This window comes from Spinacia oleracea, chromosome 3 (genome assembly GCF_020520425.1).
Source record: "Spinacia oleracea cultivar Varoflay chromosome 3, BTI_SOV_V1, whole genome shotgun sequence".
Taxonomy (NCBI): Eukaryota; Viridiplantae; Streptophyta; class Magnoliopsida; order Caryophyllales; family Amaranthaceae; genus Spinacia; species Spinacia oleracea.
This window is the reverse complement of record NC_079489.1, coordinates 14,025,588-14,040,049: the sequence shown is the minus strand read 5'-3', so window position 1 is coordinate 14,040,049 and position 14,462 is coordinate 14,025,588. Positions and strand designations below refer to the sequence as shown.

The 14,462-nt window shown below is 31.4% G+C and overlaps 2 protein-coding genes across 2 annotated transcripts; both read right to left on the bottom strand.

Moving 5' to 3' along the window:
* Positions 1 to 1,300: 1,300 nt before the first annotated feature.
* LOC110801479 (GDSL esterase/lipase At4g16230-like) lies at positions 1,301 to 8,584 on the bottom strand. The gene is made up of 5 exons (XM_022006847.2): positions 8,205 to 8,584; positions 4,598 to 4,731; positions 4,172 to 4,417; positions 2,552 to 2,816; positions 1,301 to 1,730 (listed from the first exon to the last, which is right to left on the bottom strand). Exons 1-5 carry the CDS (start codon positions 8,461 to 8,463, stop codon positions 1,486 to 1,488), a joined length of 1,149 nt encoding a protein of 382 aa, XP_021862539.2. The 5' UTR covers positions 8,464 to 8,584; the 3' UTR covers positions 1,301 to 1,485.
* Positions 8,585 to 10,394: 1,810 nt separating this feature from the next.
* LOC110801474 (1-aminocyclopropane-1-carboxylate oxidase homolog 1-like) lies at positions 10,395 to 14,251 on the bottom strand. Its single transcript, XM_056841197.1, has 3 exons — positions 13,675 to 14,251; positions 12,533 to 12,854; positions 10,395 to 10,836 (listed from the first exon to the last, which is right to left on the bottom strand). Exons 1-3 carry the CDS (start codon positions 14,202 to 14,204, stop codon positions 10,585 to 10,587), a joined length of 1,104 nt encoding a protein of 367 aa, XP_056697175.1. The 5' UTR covers positions 14,205 to 14,251; the 3' UTR covers positions 10,395 to 10,584.
* Positions 14,252 to 14,462: the final 211 nt, after the last annotated feature.

The window sequence follows — 14,462 nt, the reverse complement described above, 5'->3', positions numbered from 1 at the left end:
ACTCTTATTTTAGTTTTCTGTATTTTCTTATTCCTTGAGAAAATCCTTCCTGATAATCGCCTACTCTTTCTGCTCATCCTTCACATATCATTCTTCTGTTGGAATTGGCTTCAAAATCTTTATAAAAGATGTATACGAAGTATTATTTTTGATCGATTAATCGGGTACCCAATTGATAACCGTTTTAAATTTTATTTTCCTAAACGTTCAATTCCAACATATCATGTAAGTTATTCCTTGTTAATAAATGATACAGAGTAATGTAAAAAAAGTAATAAAAATCATACCCACATTCATCGTTAATAAGAAAGGAAATGATGAAATTAATTGAGTTTCTTATCAAAACCGTTACTACTTTAAATTAGCGACCGATTGAATTGAAGTTTCGGAACTTTTTATCAAATCCCCCGCTATGAAGATCAACAAGAAGTCAAGAACATCAATTTTGAATTGTAGTTTTAGAAATTTTGTTCATTTTTTTTTGTCACATACAAAAACTGCTTTCCCGAAACGTGGATGTTTGGAGTATGAAAGTGGGGTTTTAATAATTTTATTTTATTGTAAAACTAATTTTAATTAAAAAATAATAACTAAAAAAGTCAGCATAATCAACGGTTCTGATGAGTCAACAAAAATAAAAGGATGAGATTCATTTTATTATGGTGGCTACCATTTTATTGTAGCTATTGCAAAATCTTCCTTTAAAATGAATTAAAATTAATGAAAAATCAACTACAATTAAGCATTTTTTTTCCGAGGGCCTGCATGCCACTGAATATCATAATACTACATACCTTATAAATCCTACTCATTTCATTAGTTTGCAAAGAGAACATAAACCAAAGATGTCTTAGCTTATTAATTAAGCTTGACTGCATGTATGATATGTCACATTTTCGAGTATCCGTCCATCATTTATAATTTCTATTGCTATTGTGAGTCATTTACAAAAAGAGTATACATTACCAAGTTACAAAAGAGAAATAAGGGCCTAATGTTATATAGTAACAAAGAACCAGGGCCGGCTAAAGGGAGGTCCAGGCGGACCTCCAGCACCAGGCCACAAAATTTTGGGACCCCAAAAAGAAATTATATTGGTTAAACCCCCCAAGAACAAATATTATATATTTAACAGCTGCTTTGTTATGCATTAAGTAATCTTTGTCCTAGTTGGTAAAGAATTATAAGTGTGGTAGCCAAGACCAAGGTTCGATTCTTATCATGGCCCCTTTTTTTATTTGCTTTTTTCATGTCCATTAAACCTTTACATCAATTTTCTCAAACCATCACACACAAAACGTTAAACCATATTATTAATTTGACTTAATATTTTTTATAAATAAAAAAATATTAATATAATAATTATATGTTTTACATTAAATAATTGCCCGTAAAAAATTATATGGACCCAATATCTGTATTTTAGCACAGGGCCTCCAAATTGCCGGAGACGGCCCTGCAAAGAACATATGATATTTAATTATTTTATGATGGACGAATGTTGGTTTGAGAGGTAAACAATTGACGAATATTGATGGGTGAAATATCTTTGATATCCCCATCAACTAAACGTTTGGCAATTAATACATTAGCAGCTTGAGATGGATGATATGAATCCCAAAACACATACTTTGATCTATCACTACAAACTTTAGATTTCGGGCCACAAGGAGCTACACTATGAAAAGGCCCAGCCAATGAGCAACATGCTGCACTTCCATTCTCAAAACCTGTCAAAATTTCAATTACATACCATCGATTAGTAAATCAAAGTCGTGCGCCATAACATAATTATATGATGGAAAATTATACGTTCAACATCATTAGTGCAATTTCACAACCTTTTTGAGATGTCTACATTTACCTATATAAGGGCAGAATCATAAATTATATATAGGGGGCCAAAATTTAGAGGGAGTCAAGATTTGAATCTTGAACCTCCAACTACCTCAATTTTCAAGGTAAAATAACCACTTGAGATATATGAAACATGTGTTATTACTGTGCATATTTAATATTTAAATATTTCATAGGGGTCCGCCCTGATTATATACGTAGCATATAATTCGTACTAAATTCTTTAAATACTACTTTGTACTTGTTTAAATTTTTAATAATCTAGAATTTTCCACCTATAAAAATATATACTTGGTATATAGTTTAATTTTCTATATATGAAAACAAAAACATACTCATGCTATGTTAAGAAAATTAACCCACATGTAACTTGTGACTAATTGTCCCACATAGATGAAATAGAGAGAGATTGATAACATATAAGACTGGTGGGCTACTCTACCTATTAGTCTATCACCAATTGATTTTAAGATGAAATCCGTCAAACTTAACATATATAAAAAACACACCCGTCCAGGCGCCCATAATTCATGGTGAGTTATACCCATTACCCATCAAACCTCCTCCATCTCTGCCTATTTGGGGCGGGTGTTGGACATACCACCCGATTATAGCACCCTTAATTAAGTTATTATTTTCAATTTAAAAAAAATCATATGACGGATGAGTTAATGGAAGAAGAGAAAAAAAGTACCATAAGATCGATAATTGAGGACGATATCGTTGAAAATGCGGTAAACATCTGCGTGAAGGAAAAAAGATCCCTTGAGATTGTTGCTTAGCTCTGTGATTAGGCTCCTTAAACGGGCATCATATAATAGAGCTGCTTGATTAGCGGTTTCAGAACAATTCTTTTCTCCTCCAAATAGACTCACTCCTACTGTTCTCTCAAAAGGCATACAACCAATTGGTCCCACATTTACCACTGCTATCGTCCTCGCACCCATATTGTAAAGCCTCTGTTCAAATCCACACCAACCAATCAACATTAGCTTATTCCGTTAGAATGACACAAATACCAGCCGGATAGTCTAACCCGCATACAACGAGCCCATCATATATTCATATTTATCATAAAGTCAATTGGTAACCTTCACGATAACTTTTTGTTCAAAATTATATTAGTGTGGACTCAAAACAAAGAATTTTCTCTAACAATTAGTTTAACATACATAGGGAGTTACACCTTTATTCTTCACATAGCAATCGACTATAATATATTAAATATCAATTTTCTTAAATATTGTAACCATTTTTTGAATCAAAGTAACCCTATTTTTTAAAGTGAATCTTGACTTAAAATCAAATTATTCAAACACAACTTGTTCTAACGACACTCGTTTGATTATATTTTTTTTTTTTTTTTTTTTATCATAATAACCTACTCTCTCCGTCCCGGAATACTCGCAACGGTTTGACTTTTTGCACTATTCACATAATTAACTTTGACCCTATGTTATTTATAGTATATGAAAGTAAGTGTTAACATATACTACCTCCGTTTCAAAAAGATCTTTACGTTTTCCGTTTTAATCTGTTTCATAATGTTCTTTACACTTTGCTTTATTCTATTTTTGGACATTAAATTTACTACCTTACCATTCTTACCCCACAATATTTACCACTTTCTCTTACTTTATTCATTTTTTTCTTACACCCACCCACATTTTTACACATATCTCTTACTTTATCCATATTTTATTATATTCAACCAACTTTCCTACTTTTATTTTAATATTTGTGCAAATAGTAACTGCAAAGATCTTTCTGAAACGAAAGTAGTAATATTAGTGGCTTCATCTTAATATATATTTTCAAAATATTAATATTTTATAAGTTTTTATAAAACATAATTGAAGATATTGATGGTCAAAGTTGTGTATGTACAAGCGTGTCTAGTCAAACCGTTGCGAGTATTTCGGGACGGAGGGAGTAATAAACATGCCAAAATAAATTTGAAACTAAACAAGTTATTTACTTTTTTTTTGGGTATAGTCCACAATAAATTTAGCGTGATCCAAATACATTTAAGACTTGGTGGTTAGGGTCTCTTTTTTAAGAATGTTTTTCTAGTTAAAATGTTAGAAAACATTAAAATTTCCAAAATTCACCTTTTTTTTCATCTACCGTCCACGTCAACCCAACAAATACACGACACCCTTAAACACAACAACCCTGTCATTGCATGTAACATATTTTCACTACTACTTTCAAGTATATAGTTGCTAAAAATAATTTTTCCAACAAAATCACGAATCCAATTGGTGTTGGTTAACATAAAACCACTAATTGAATTGACGATTCTGTATGTTACCGTAAGTTGCATTCTGAGCTTTGTTATCATGGTACCAACGAATTCTTCAGCAGACAAATAGGGTTCATCTATTGTGAGAAATCTTGGAAGTAAGAAATTCATCAAGAAATCATTGGACCCAACTACTACTGGATAAAAGGCTTTGTTGAGAAGCTCCTTTGTTGCTGCTTCTCCTATCAACGATTTGATTTGTTGGATTGTATTCGCAAAGTTATCCAGTTGCGCGTCTATCGGAATCCTCGCTTTCTATTTATACGTGTCACATTATTACGTTAGTATGCATTGGCAAACGTGCTTAAATAATTGTGTCATTTAAAAAAGAACAGAGGAAGTATAAGGAACCATAGTTATACGGATTATCATTTCGTAGTAAGTAAAGATGGTTTGAGGAGCAATGTGAATAGTGTCAAAAATCAATAAGATTACCTGAATTCGGCCAGTCTCATTGAGAATTCCTGAACCACCAGAAGCATAATTGACCCCTTGCAAAATCACACTCCCTTTTGTGCTTGGGTCCAAGTAAGGTGGGCTACATGATATCTTTGATCCAAATTGATGGGCTAAAAGCAACATCAACAAAAATTACAGTCATACATGCATAAACACGCTATCATAAGAAGCCAAGGGATACATATATCATTGCCTGTAAGTTTTTTACTCTGGCCTTGTTTGGCAAATGGCTTTTTGCTGGCTTTTGGTTGGCTTTTGGCTGTTGGCTTTTTAATCTGGTCAAACAGCCAAAAAATATGTTTGGTAACTGGCTTTTTAGCTTGCTGAAAAGCCAGCTTTTCCGCCAAAAATAAAAAGCTAGTAACACTAGCTTTTTGGAGTTGGCTTTTGGCTTTTCACTATCTAAATTACTTTTTTGTCCTTGTTTTTTATTAATTAACTAATAATTAATAATTAATAATTAATAATCAATAATCAATAATTAATAATTAATAATCAATAATTAATAATCAATAATTAATAATTAATAATTAATAATTAATAATTAATAATTAATAATTAATAATTAATAATTAATAATTAATATTAATAATTAATTAATAATTAATAATTAATAATTAATAATTAATAATTAATAATTAATAATTAATAATTAATAATTTAATTAATAATTAATAATTAATAATTAATAATTAATAATTAATAATTAATAATTAATAATTAATAATTAATAATTAATAATTAATAATTAATAATTAATAATTAATAATTAATAATTAATAATTAATAATTAATAATTAATAATTAATAATTAATAATTAATAATTAATAATTAATAATTAATAATTAATAATTAATAATTAATAATTAATAATTAATAATTAATAATTAATAATTAATAATTAATAATTAATAATTAATAATTAATAATTAATAATTAATAATTAATAATTAATAATTAAAAGTTAATAATTAATAATTAATAATTAATAATTAATAATTAATAATTAAAAGTTAATAATTACGGAGTACTCCCTCCGTTTCTTATTGTTGTATCCGTTTTCATTTTAAGCGTTTCATATTGTTGTATCCATTTAGAATCTATTCTATTTTTGGACATACATTTTATCCTAAAATACCCTTACATTTCTATCTAATTACCAAAATACCTAAAGATTCTACCCATATTCTCACCTAATTTTCCCCACCCATAATATTTAATTCTTTTCCCTTCCCCATATACCCACTCTCTCACCTCCTTTATCATCCATCATTATCACTCATCTCTCTTATCTTATTTCTTTATTATTTTCTTACTCCTTTATTTATTATAATCTCTTACAACCAATCATTTCTCTTACACTTAATCATTACACTTATACCCATACAAATCAAGATTCCAATTTTCTTAAAAACCACCACAGATTCCAAATGGATACATCAAAAAGAAATGGAGGGAGTATTAATTAATGAATATTAACTAAAAGTGAATAATTAATTAATAATTAATCATTTATTATTAATGATTAATTAATAATTAATAATTAATAATTATTATTAATTTAATTATTATTAATTATTAATTATTAATTATTAATCATTAATCATTGATTATTTATTATTAGTTATTAATTATTACTCCGTAATTATTAATTAAAATAATAATTTATTAATAATATTGCATAAAGTAATTTATGTTTAATTTATATTTTATTTATTTGTAATTACGTTTTAATCCGTACACAATACACAGTATGTATTGAAAAATGAATAAAAGACATTAAATGTCCTTAAATGTCATTTTACATAGCTACAGCCAACAACTGATTTTACCAAACATATTTGTAACCAATCCATAGTCAAACAGCCAACAAAAGCAGCCAACTTGAACAGCCAGTCAAACCAGCCAAGTAAAACAGCCGACAGCCAACAGCCAACAGCCAATTGCCAAACAGGGCCTCTGTACGGAGTATAAGATATGTTTCTTTATCAATTAACTGCACACGAGGCATATATAAGTTGTAAATGCTAGCTAGATTTGAATTTTTGATGTTTCTTGTAACATATTACTTGTACGTTTCTATTATTTTTATTATTGTTAGGTAAGAGAAGAGAACCTAGTCAATCAACACCTATCACATGTTAACTAGGCCAATACGCAGGTATATGCTTGAGTCGCTTTCAAACATTTCGCAGCTGATGTAGCTCCACCATGTGATTAGGACTGTTCACCGGTCCAAATCCGGCCCGGTCCGGACCAGAACCCGAATGGAACGAATCCGGACTCTGTTTTTTTATGTCCGGAGACCGGTCCTGAATTCAGGCCCGCTTCCAGATAGGGTCCAGGTCTCGGTGCACCTTCCTACCTGTGACCTCCAAATCATAAGATGAGTTCGCCACCAACTTGTGTTGGTTATTTAACCACCAATTTGTACGATTCTACATACAAGTCATTAGTACGTCAATGTGTAGTCATATGATATAGGTTCATTCGTACGTAGTAGTACGAGAGTTGATCGAGAAGTCTTCTTTAAAACCGATGAAGATAGGAATGTATATAGAGAACGGAGCAGTGGGGAAAAAGATGCAGTGGGGGTTAGGGATGATATGTCCTAGAGCTCAGGAATTTTGGAATGAAGTTGATTTTGAACCAAAAATTAGCCATGTCAACTCTGATTTTGAAAATTGGTTACTTGCAAACTTACAAAAAACTGATTCTGATCCTAATCCTAACACACCCCTCCCCCAATCTATTTTTGCTTTTTGCTTGTGGAGGATATGGATCAGAAGAAACATGTAGACTTTTCAAAAGGAAAACAGAAATATTACTCCCTGGTGTCAGCATACCTTGTGGCTTTCAAATGAATTTGAACAGCTCCAGAGCACCCACAACCAACAACAAAAACCAATGCATATAGAACCCAACCCCCATTCTCAGTTTTTTGTAAAATGTGATGATACTTTTTGCACTTCCACTCTCTTTGCTTCCTATGCTATTGTCTGCAGGGACCCAAACCACATGTTCATAGCTGGTGTTGCTGGTACTTTCTCAACAAACTCAGCAAAAACTGCGGAAACACAAACAATCCTACTGGCAGTTTCATGGGTTACTAACAACAACTGGCAGAACACAACAATCTATTCAGATTGTAAAGCTGCAGTAGAAGGATTAAATGATGCCCAAGTTCCAGCTTCGAACCTCACTAACTTGTATGGAAAATGCAGAGCATTGCAAAGAAGCCACGGGAGCCTTTGTGTGAAATTCCGAAGAAGAGAGCAACTTTTGGAGGTGGACTACGTGACAAAGAAGGCCAAGACCCGGTTGATTCTGTTGGATCAAGGCGTTGATTTATCTCCCTCCCCCGGTTTAGCTAATGATATCTCTAGTGACAATGAAACCTATTTTTTGGAAGCATGCTTGCTTCGTAATTATGCCATAAGTGGCTGTATTTTTGCCTCCACAAGGAGTGGGGCGGTGTGAACAAATACTCTACAACCTTTTGATGTTTAGATATTAATGAAGTAACTCATTTTAACAAAAAAAAAAATATAGACGGAGGAAATAGTACAATGTAGAACTAACCTATCATATCAAGAATGGTATATCCATTCGTATATCTTCCTGTCGGCTTTCCATAATCGATACCATTAGGTGTCATATTCGCCCTCAAATACGTATCAATGTAGTTGTTGTTTCCTACATCCGCTAATGAATCTCCAAACACGAAATTTGCTATTCTCCCGTCTGCCCCGTGACTTCTACAATTTCTAACCATATTTAAACTAAAAGTAATGATCATCAACCAAATTAATGTTCTTCGTTTATTTTGGAAATAACCCATTATTTCGTATGTCTAAACGAATAAAGTAAAATTGAATAGAACTGAGAAAAAAACTAGACGTAATTTTTTATTTTCCGTCTAATTTTCCTCAGATGAAATAAATGATGATCCAGGATAAGAAAATGTGTAGAACAAAGCGGATATATATGACTAAAAATAAATAAAAATGCCACCCTTGCAAAATCAACAATGAAATTGGGGATTAACAGATGATTAACGATAATTATATCATTGTATTAGTTAATATTCGTTGTATTCAGAAGTTGGAGTCTTCTAGGATAAACTAAGACTTTGAACAATTAGAGCATGTTTGGTATGCTTTTCTAAAGGCCCAGAAACGGATTCAGTTAAGCCATACCGTTTGGCATTGTTTGGTTTATGGGCTTGGATATCCCTTACCGTTTCTTAGGTGTAATCTACTCCACCCATCTGTTACCACTCATAACCCAGCAGTAACAAATACCTCTCCAATTTTCTAAAAATCGTACTAGAACTTTCATCTCTCTCTCCCTCTATGTCTCTCTCCTCTTCAATCTTTCCCAGTCTCTCAGTCAAATTGGACATAATTTCTTCAGTATATTTGTTCTCATTATCTGATTTAAGTTATTCGAGAATTCCAATAACATCTTCTGAAATTTTGGTTTTAAGATTCTTGAATCTGAATCTGGGCAAAAGAAATTGGAATTTGCAAAACTGGTAGAGTTTTCCAATCTGATAACCCCATGCTTTCAAATTCTTTAATTATTTATGATTTCCAATTTTTTGTCTTCCATTATTTTGTGTTAAGATTTGGCTTTGAATGCTTGTGATTATCTTGCTGATAAGACAGGGAGTAGGTTCTTCTAGTTTTGGTGAAGAAGGGAACAGGTAGGTGATGTTGGGGAGGAGATTTTATGTTTATTTTGTTTTTTCCAAATATACTGTGATTCCATTCCTTTATAAAACCAAACAACTTTTAACGGTAACGCTTATTGTTACCTTTCCTCTCTCATAACTGACTCCATTCCGTTTTCTTTCCTGTGGTCGTACCAAACACGCCCTTAGTGTTTATTATTACTACTTTTGTTATGTTCTTCTTAGCCTTCTGTAATTTCTATAATTAGGTTTTTATTTAGGATATTAAAGTTATTTTTCTTCGCTTATATTTGAATTTGCTAAATTTTAGTAGGGTAAGGGTTGGAGGAGAGTGTGACATGCGCGCATGCCTTACACGATTTCCTAAAATCAATTGGTCAAAAGGTCTTGTATGTATATGGTAACTAGGTTATGTCCCGTGCAATGCACGAATGAGACTAATTTTTTTTTTTTCTGTTCTGAATAATTTACTTAAATAAAGTTTTTAATAAAATAAAATCAATTTTTATCAACGGTTGTTGGGAAAATCAGAGAAAATTATCATTTATTTGGATTGTAAAGTGACCAGTGCGATTTTTGGAGATATAAGAAAAAAACTTATCAGACAATTAGTAGATATGATTTTCTTTTGGAATTGAATAATATCTGTAACCGTAATCATACCCGTACCCTCAATCTATCCAAATTTATGGATATGGTATTGATTTGATAACCATATTAGTTATAATACCCTATTTTCTAGATTGGGTATATATAACAGGCTTCTAAGTTTATAAGTAATTTTGTTGGACCCACTTTTTAACACTTGTTTTACATAAATTAAAAAATTGTTCTTTGTTTGGGCTTTTCCCGTGTTTAGCACCCGGTTCACCCTTATGGCTAATAATTTTCATAAATTTAGTGTAGAACTAAAATTACGAAAGTTAAATAATTAGTGTTTCACAAACAATTGAATAGGAATTCAATTTCATCATTTCAATTTTGCAATGTTGCAATTTTGAATTCAGTAACTTCAAATCAAATCCAAGTTATCAAACACTACAGAAAATACTTTGAAAATGGACACATAACACCACATTACTTTTCTTAAAATCACGCCGCGACAAGTTAAATAAATTGTCTAAAACAAACTTAAAGCAGTTTGGAACCTAATAGCCCCTTATTTACCCTGAATACTTGACAATAATTATAGACCTCCTTATAAGACATATATGAACTTCAATGCTTGCACCAGAAAAAAAAATACATGAACTTCAATGCAAATGATCAAATCTTGAAATGTTGGAGGTTAGAGGTTCCATCAAATCCTTTTTTGTTGGCGTACACATAATACTCTTTCATTGTGATCTCTCGATACTTTGGAGGATTTTTATCAGATAGTAATTCCTTAATAGGTCCGAACTTTTTAGATGTCTCTTGATAAAATGTGCTGAAAAAAGATCCAATTGATATTCTTGGTCCTACATACTTAGAAAGTACTCTGTGTTCCACACTTTTGAATTTATCGTTTGTAGCCAACTGAAAAATTAGACATAAAATAAAATTTAAAGTGATAGTATAAATTTAAATCATACTCTGTATGAGGTACGGTAAAAATAAACTAAATAATTAGCAAATTGCATATAATTAACAAAATTGTAATGCTATTTGCCCCTCTAAGAGCACACTCAACCTTGACATATAGCTTGAGTCAAGTGATAATTGACAGGACAAAATGACTACAATGTTTATATTGTACAAGGGTCAAAATATTATTAACTTGACCCGGATCGTAAATTTGAACCAGGGTCAAGTTCATTAAAATTGGATGTGGGACCTACTGAAGCTGCAACTTGCTTCTTTTACCCATTTGCATACAGAATTTGAGGCTAATACTTTTTATATGCATGTAAATATTAATGCATTTTTTTTTACTGTGTGCATATTTACTGTATGCATGCAATGAATATTTCAATTTAAAAGGCTCCTACGGAATGAAATACGGGATAGAGATGTTCATAAATCATTGAAAAATGATTTGATTGAACATATATGGCAAAATTTTCAAACAAGGGGGACTTAATCAAAAAATTTATTTGTATGTAATGTTAATTTAATTTCATATTTATTTGTTTGTTAAATTTAATAATTGTGTTTGAATGTAAATTTAAAGTGGAGTATATATGTAAAAGTAAAAAGTGAGTAAAAGAAATGAATGACTTTGAGTCAAGATTGTAGAAGAAAAATGAGAGATTTAAGTAGGTGGTATGTCAAGTTAGTGGAAGATGAGGTGGAAGAAGGAAAATGATGATAGATAAATTATTTTTCACTTGATCGAAGGTCAAGAAGATCAAGGATGCACATGGTCTAACTGAGCACCACCCTAGCGGCCTAACCTAGGAATGTTAATAAGCCAACATGCGTCGTTAATACTACTATTTGAACACGACCTCAAACTTTCATGAGTGGAGAAGAGTGAGCACAATAAGTCAACAACCGGTTCAATAAGAAGCCGTAAACTTTCTCGAAATATTTTATTTAACTTTTTATTGAATAATAAAATATCTAACTAAAGTTTATATTTCCTTCGTTCCGAAAATATGGCACCATTTATTTTTACACTATTCAAACTACGATTTTGACTATTTTTTGTGATTCGTACGTAAGAAAATTTTAGTCATGTAGGGTCATGTTAAATTCTTATCGATATATATTTTCTAAATATTATTTATTTATAATTTTACTTGCACACGATTTGAGATATTAAGAGTCAAAGTAATGATTAGAAGAGTAAAAGCCAATCGTGGTGCGATTTTTTCGGAACAGAGGAAGCATAAAAAGTTAAACATTATTGTCGAGAAGCTACTTCAGAATCACCCGAGGAGTAATAAAATATCTATCGCTACATATCCTCCTTCCATCCCAATTTAATCTTTTTAAATTTTTATGAAGTTTTAAGCTATATGATAATTTGTTGTAGGGTTATTAAAGTTTTCCCAAAGTATATTTTAATTAAAAAATTAGATGTGATACGGGATAGTTGATGAATTTTTTAATTGAATTAAAGAGAATATAGATCTATAACGTACTTTTAATAGTGAGAATACAAAAATAATAGAATATTAGTGGGTTCATGCTATAATAAGAAATGTGACAATTAAATTAAGATGGAAGTAGATGAAAATTAAGACAATTAAATTGAAATGGAAGGAATATATATAAAATAATTACATACCTGTATAGCATTCCCAATATTAACGACTAAAGCCCCATGAGTACAAGGAACATCAACCCAATAATTTTGGTGAAGAACTTGGAGACCACCAATTTTGTCTTGCAACAAAATCGTTATGAAGGAACCATCAGCATGTTTTGGGATACCAATTGCCAATTCCGGTTGTGGACAAGCTGGATAATAGTGGCCTAAAAGACTTAACCCATCAAGACAACCCATTTCATGTAGGTGGGATTTTTCCAATCCTAGTGCCTCTGATAGTATCTCGAACAATATGTTCCCCACCTTCATAATTTGCTTTGAGTATTCTATTAGTATCTCCCTACAATTAAATTATATAATATAATTGTAATTTCATGCTTAGAGGAATTAATAGATAAGAACAATGTGAAAAACTAACAACCAAGTGTAAGGCCATGCTTAGCTAACCTTATTCTAGGACCTTATTAGTTATTGCATTAAGAACTAATGTGACATAAAAAAGTATTAGGCCCTGGTCTATTCACCTTATTGCCACTTATTTCAGAAAAAATAAGTTCAGCTAAGTTTGAATAAGTTCAGATAAGATAAGTTCAGGAAAAATAAGGGTTGACCAAGTACAAGTTATAACTAAAATAAGTTTTGATAAGTTCCGATAAGTTCAGGAAAAATGTTAGATAATGCCTTGTATCGGTCAAGCCCCTTACTGCAACGCCCCAGCACGATCTGTTTTGAGCCTATTTTCTGGGCTTTTACGCATCTGTCTAGAGAGTACTAATGTACTATACAAACTCTTTAGTTCATAACCTAGTCGTATTACTGTAATCTGTACTCCTCAAGATTAATAAAACTTTCCTCCCCTCTGCATGTGGACGTAGCTAACACATTGTTAGTGAACCATGTTAAATCTCCGCGTTCTTTAATTACGTTAATTTAATCTTTTTTTGCATCCGTTATAACAAAAAATAAGTGGAAATCAGGTGAATAGAACGCAGCCTAAGTCTAGATCAAATAAGAAAACATATTTTACTAATTATTGTAAATCAAATTAGAAAAAAATAAGTATAGATTAGATCAGGACATGAGAGATAAATTGAACTAAACATACCCTGATTCCTTTCAAGATAAGAATCATTAAAGAGTATCGAAAAAGAGAGACAAACCTGCATGGCAGAGGCAAATCTTCGGGACTAGGAGGATTAGGAGACATATAACAAACAAAACTATCTCTCCAATTAACTGCAACTGAACTATAGAGATCGGAATTGCTATGATAAACGAACTTATCGTTCACAAAGTCTCTTGAATAGTAACCTTTCTTCACCTCATTATCTAGCTCAAAAAATTCTCTCACTCCTTTCAATGTCTCTTCCAAAATCACGTCTGGAATTCCATGGTTCATCACTTGGAAAAAGCCCCATGTCTCTGACGCTTCTCGAATCTCCTCAACTATCTTCTTCCAATGGGTTAAATCTTTTTTGCTATCACGAAGATCAATGATTGGGAAATTAAATCGACCATCACCATCAATTGTGTTGGTTTTTGGTGATGGGGGTTGTTTTAGTTTAGCATACGGGTTAATGAAGATAGAGGGAATGGTTGTAACACCAGCATCAACAATTCCTTTAACTCCTAATTTTGTTTCATCAAATGCTTTAATTTCTGCTTCTCGATCACTATTGTACGTAGACATTGTTGTTGTTATTTTGGACGAGAATTGTTGAGAAATAATTGATCCAGAGAAATTATGATTTAATTTTGTGTATGAGAAACTGAATAATGAAAGGTTTATATGCAAAGTAAGAATTGTTTTGCATGCTAAGAAACGTTTTATGGGAGAGAGTAGTAGGCGGGGCTCGTTTTTTCGCATATCTGATATGTGTGGAAACACACATATCAACTAAAAGACAAATAGCTAAAAGACAAAAAGGAAGTACCATTCATGTAAAAA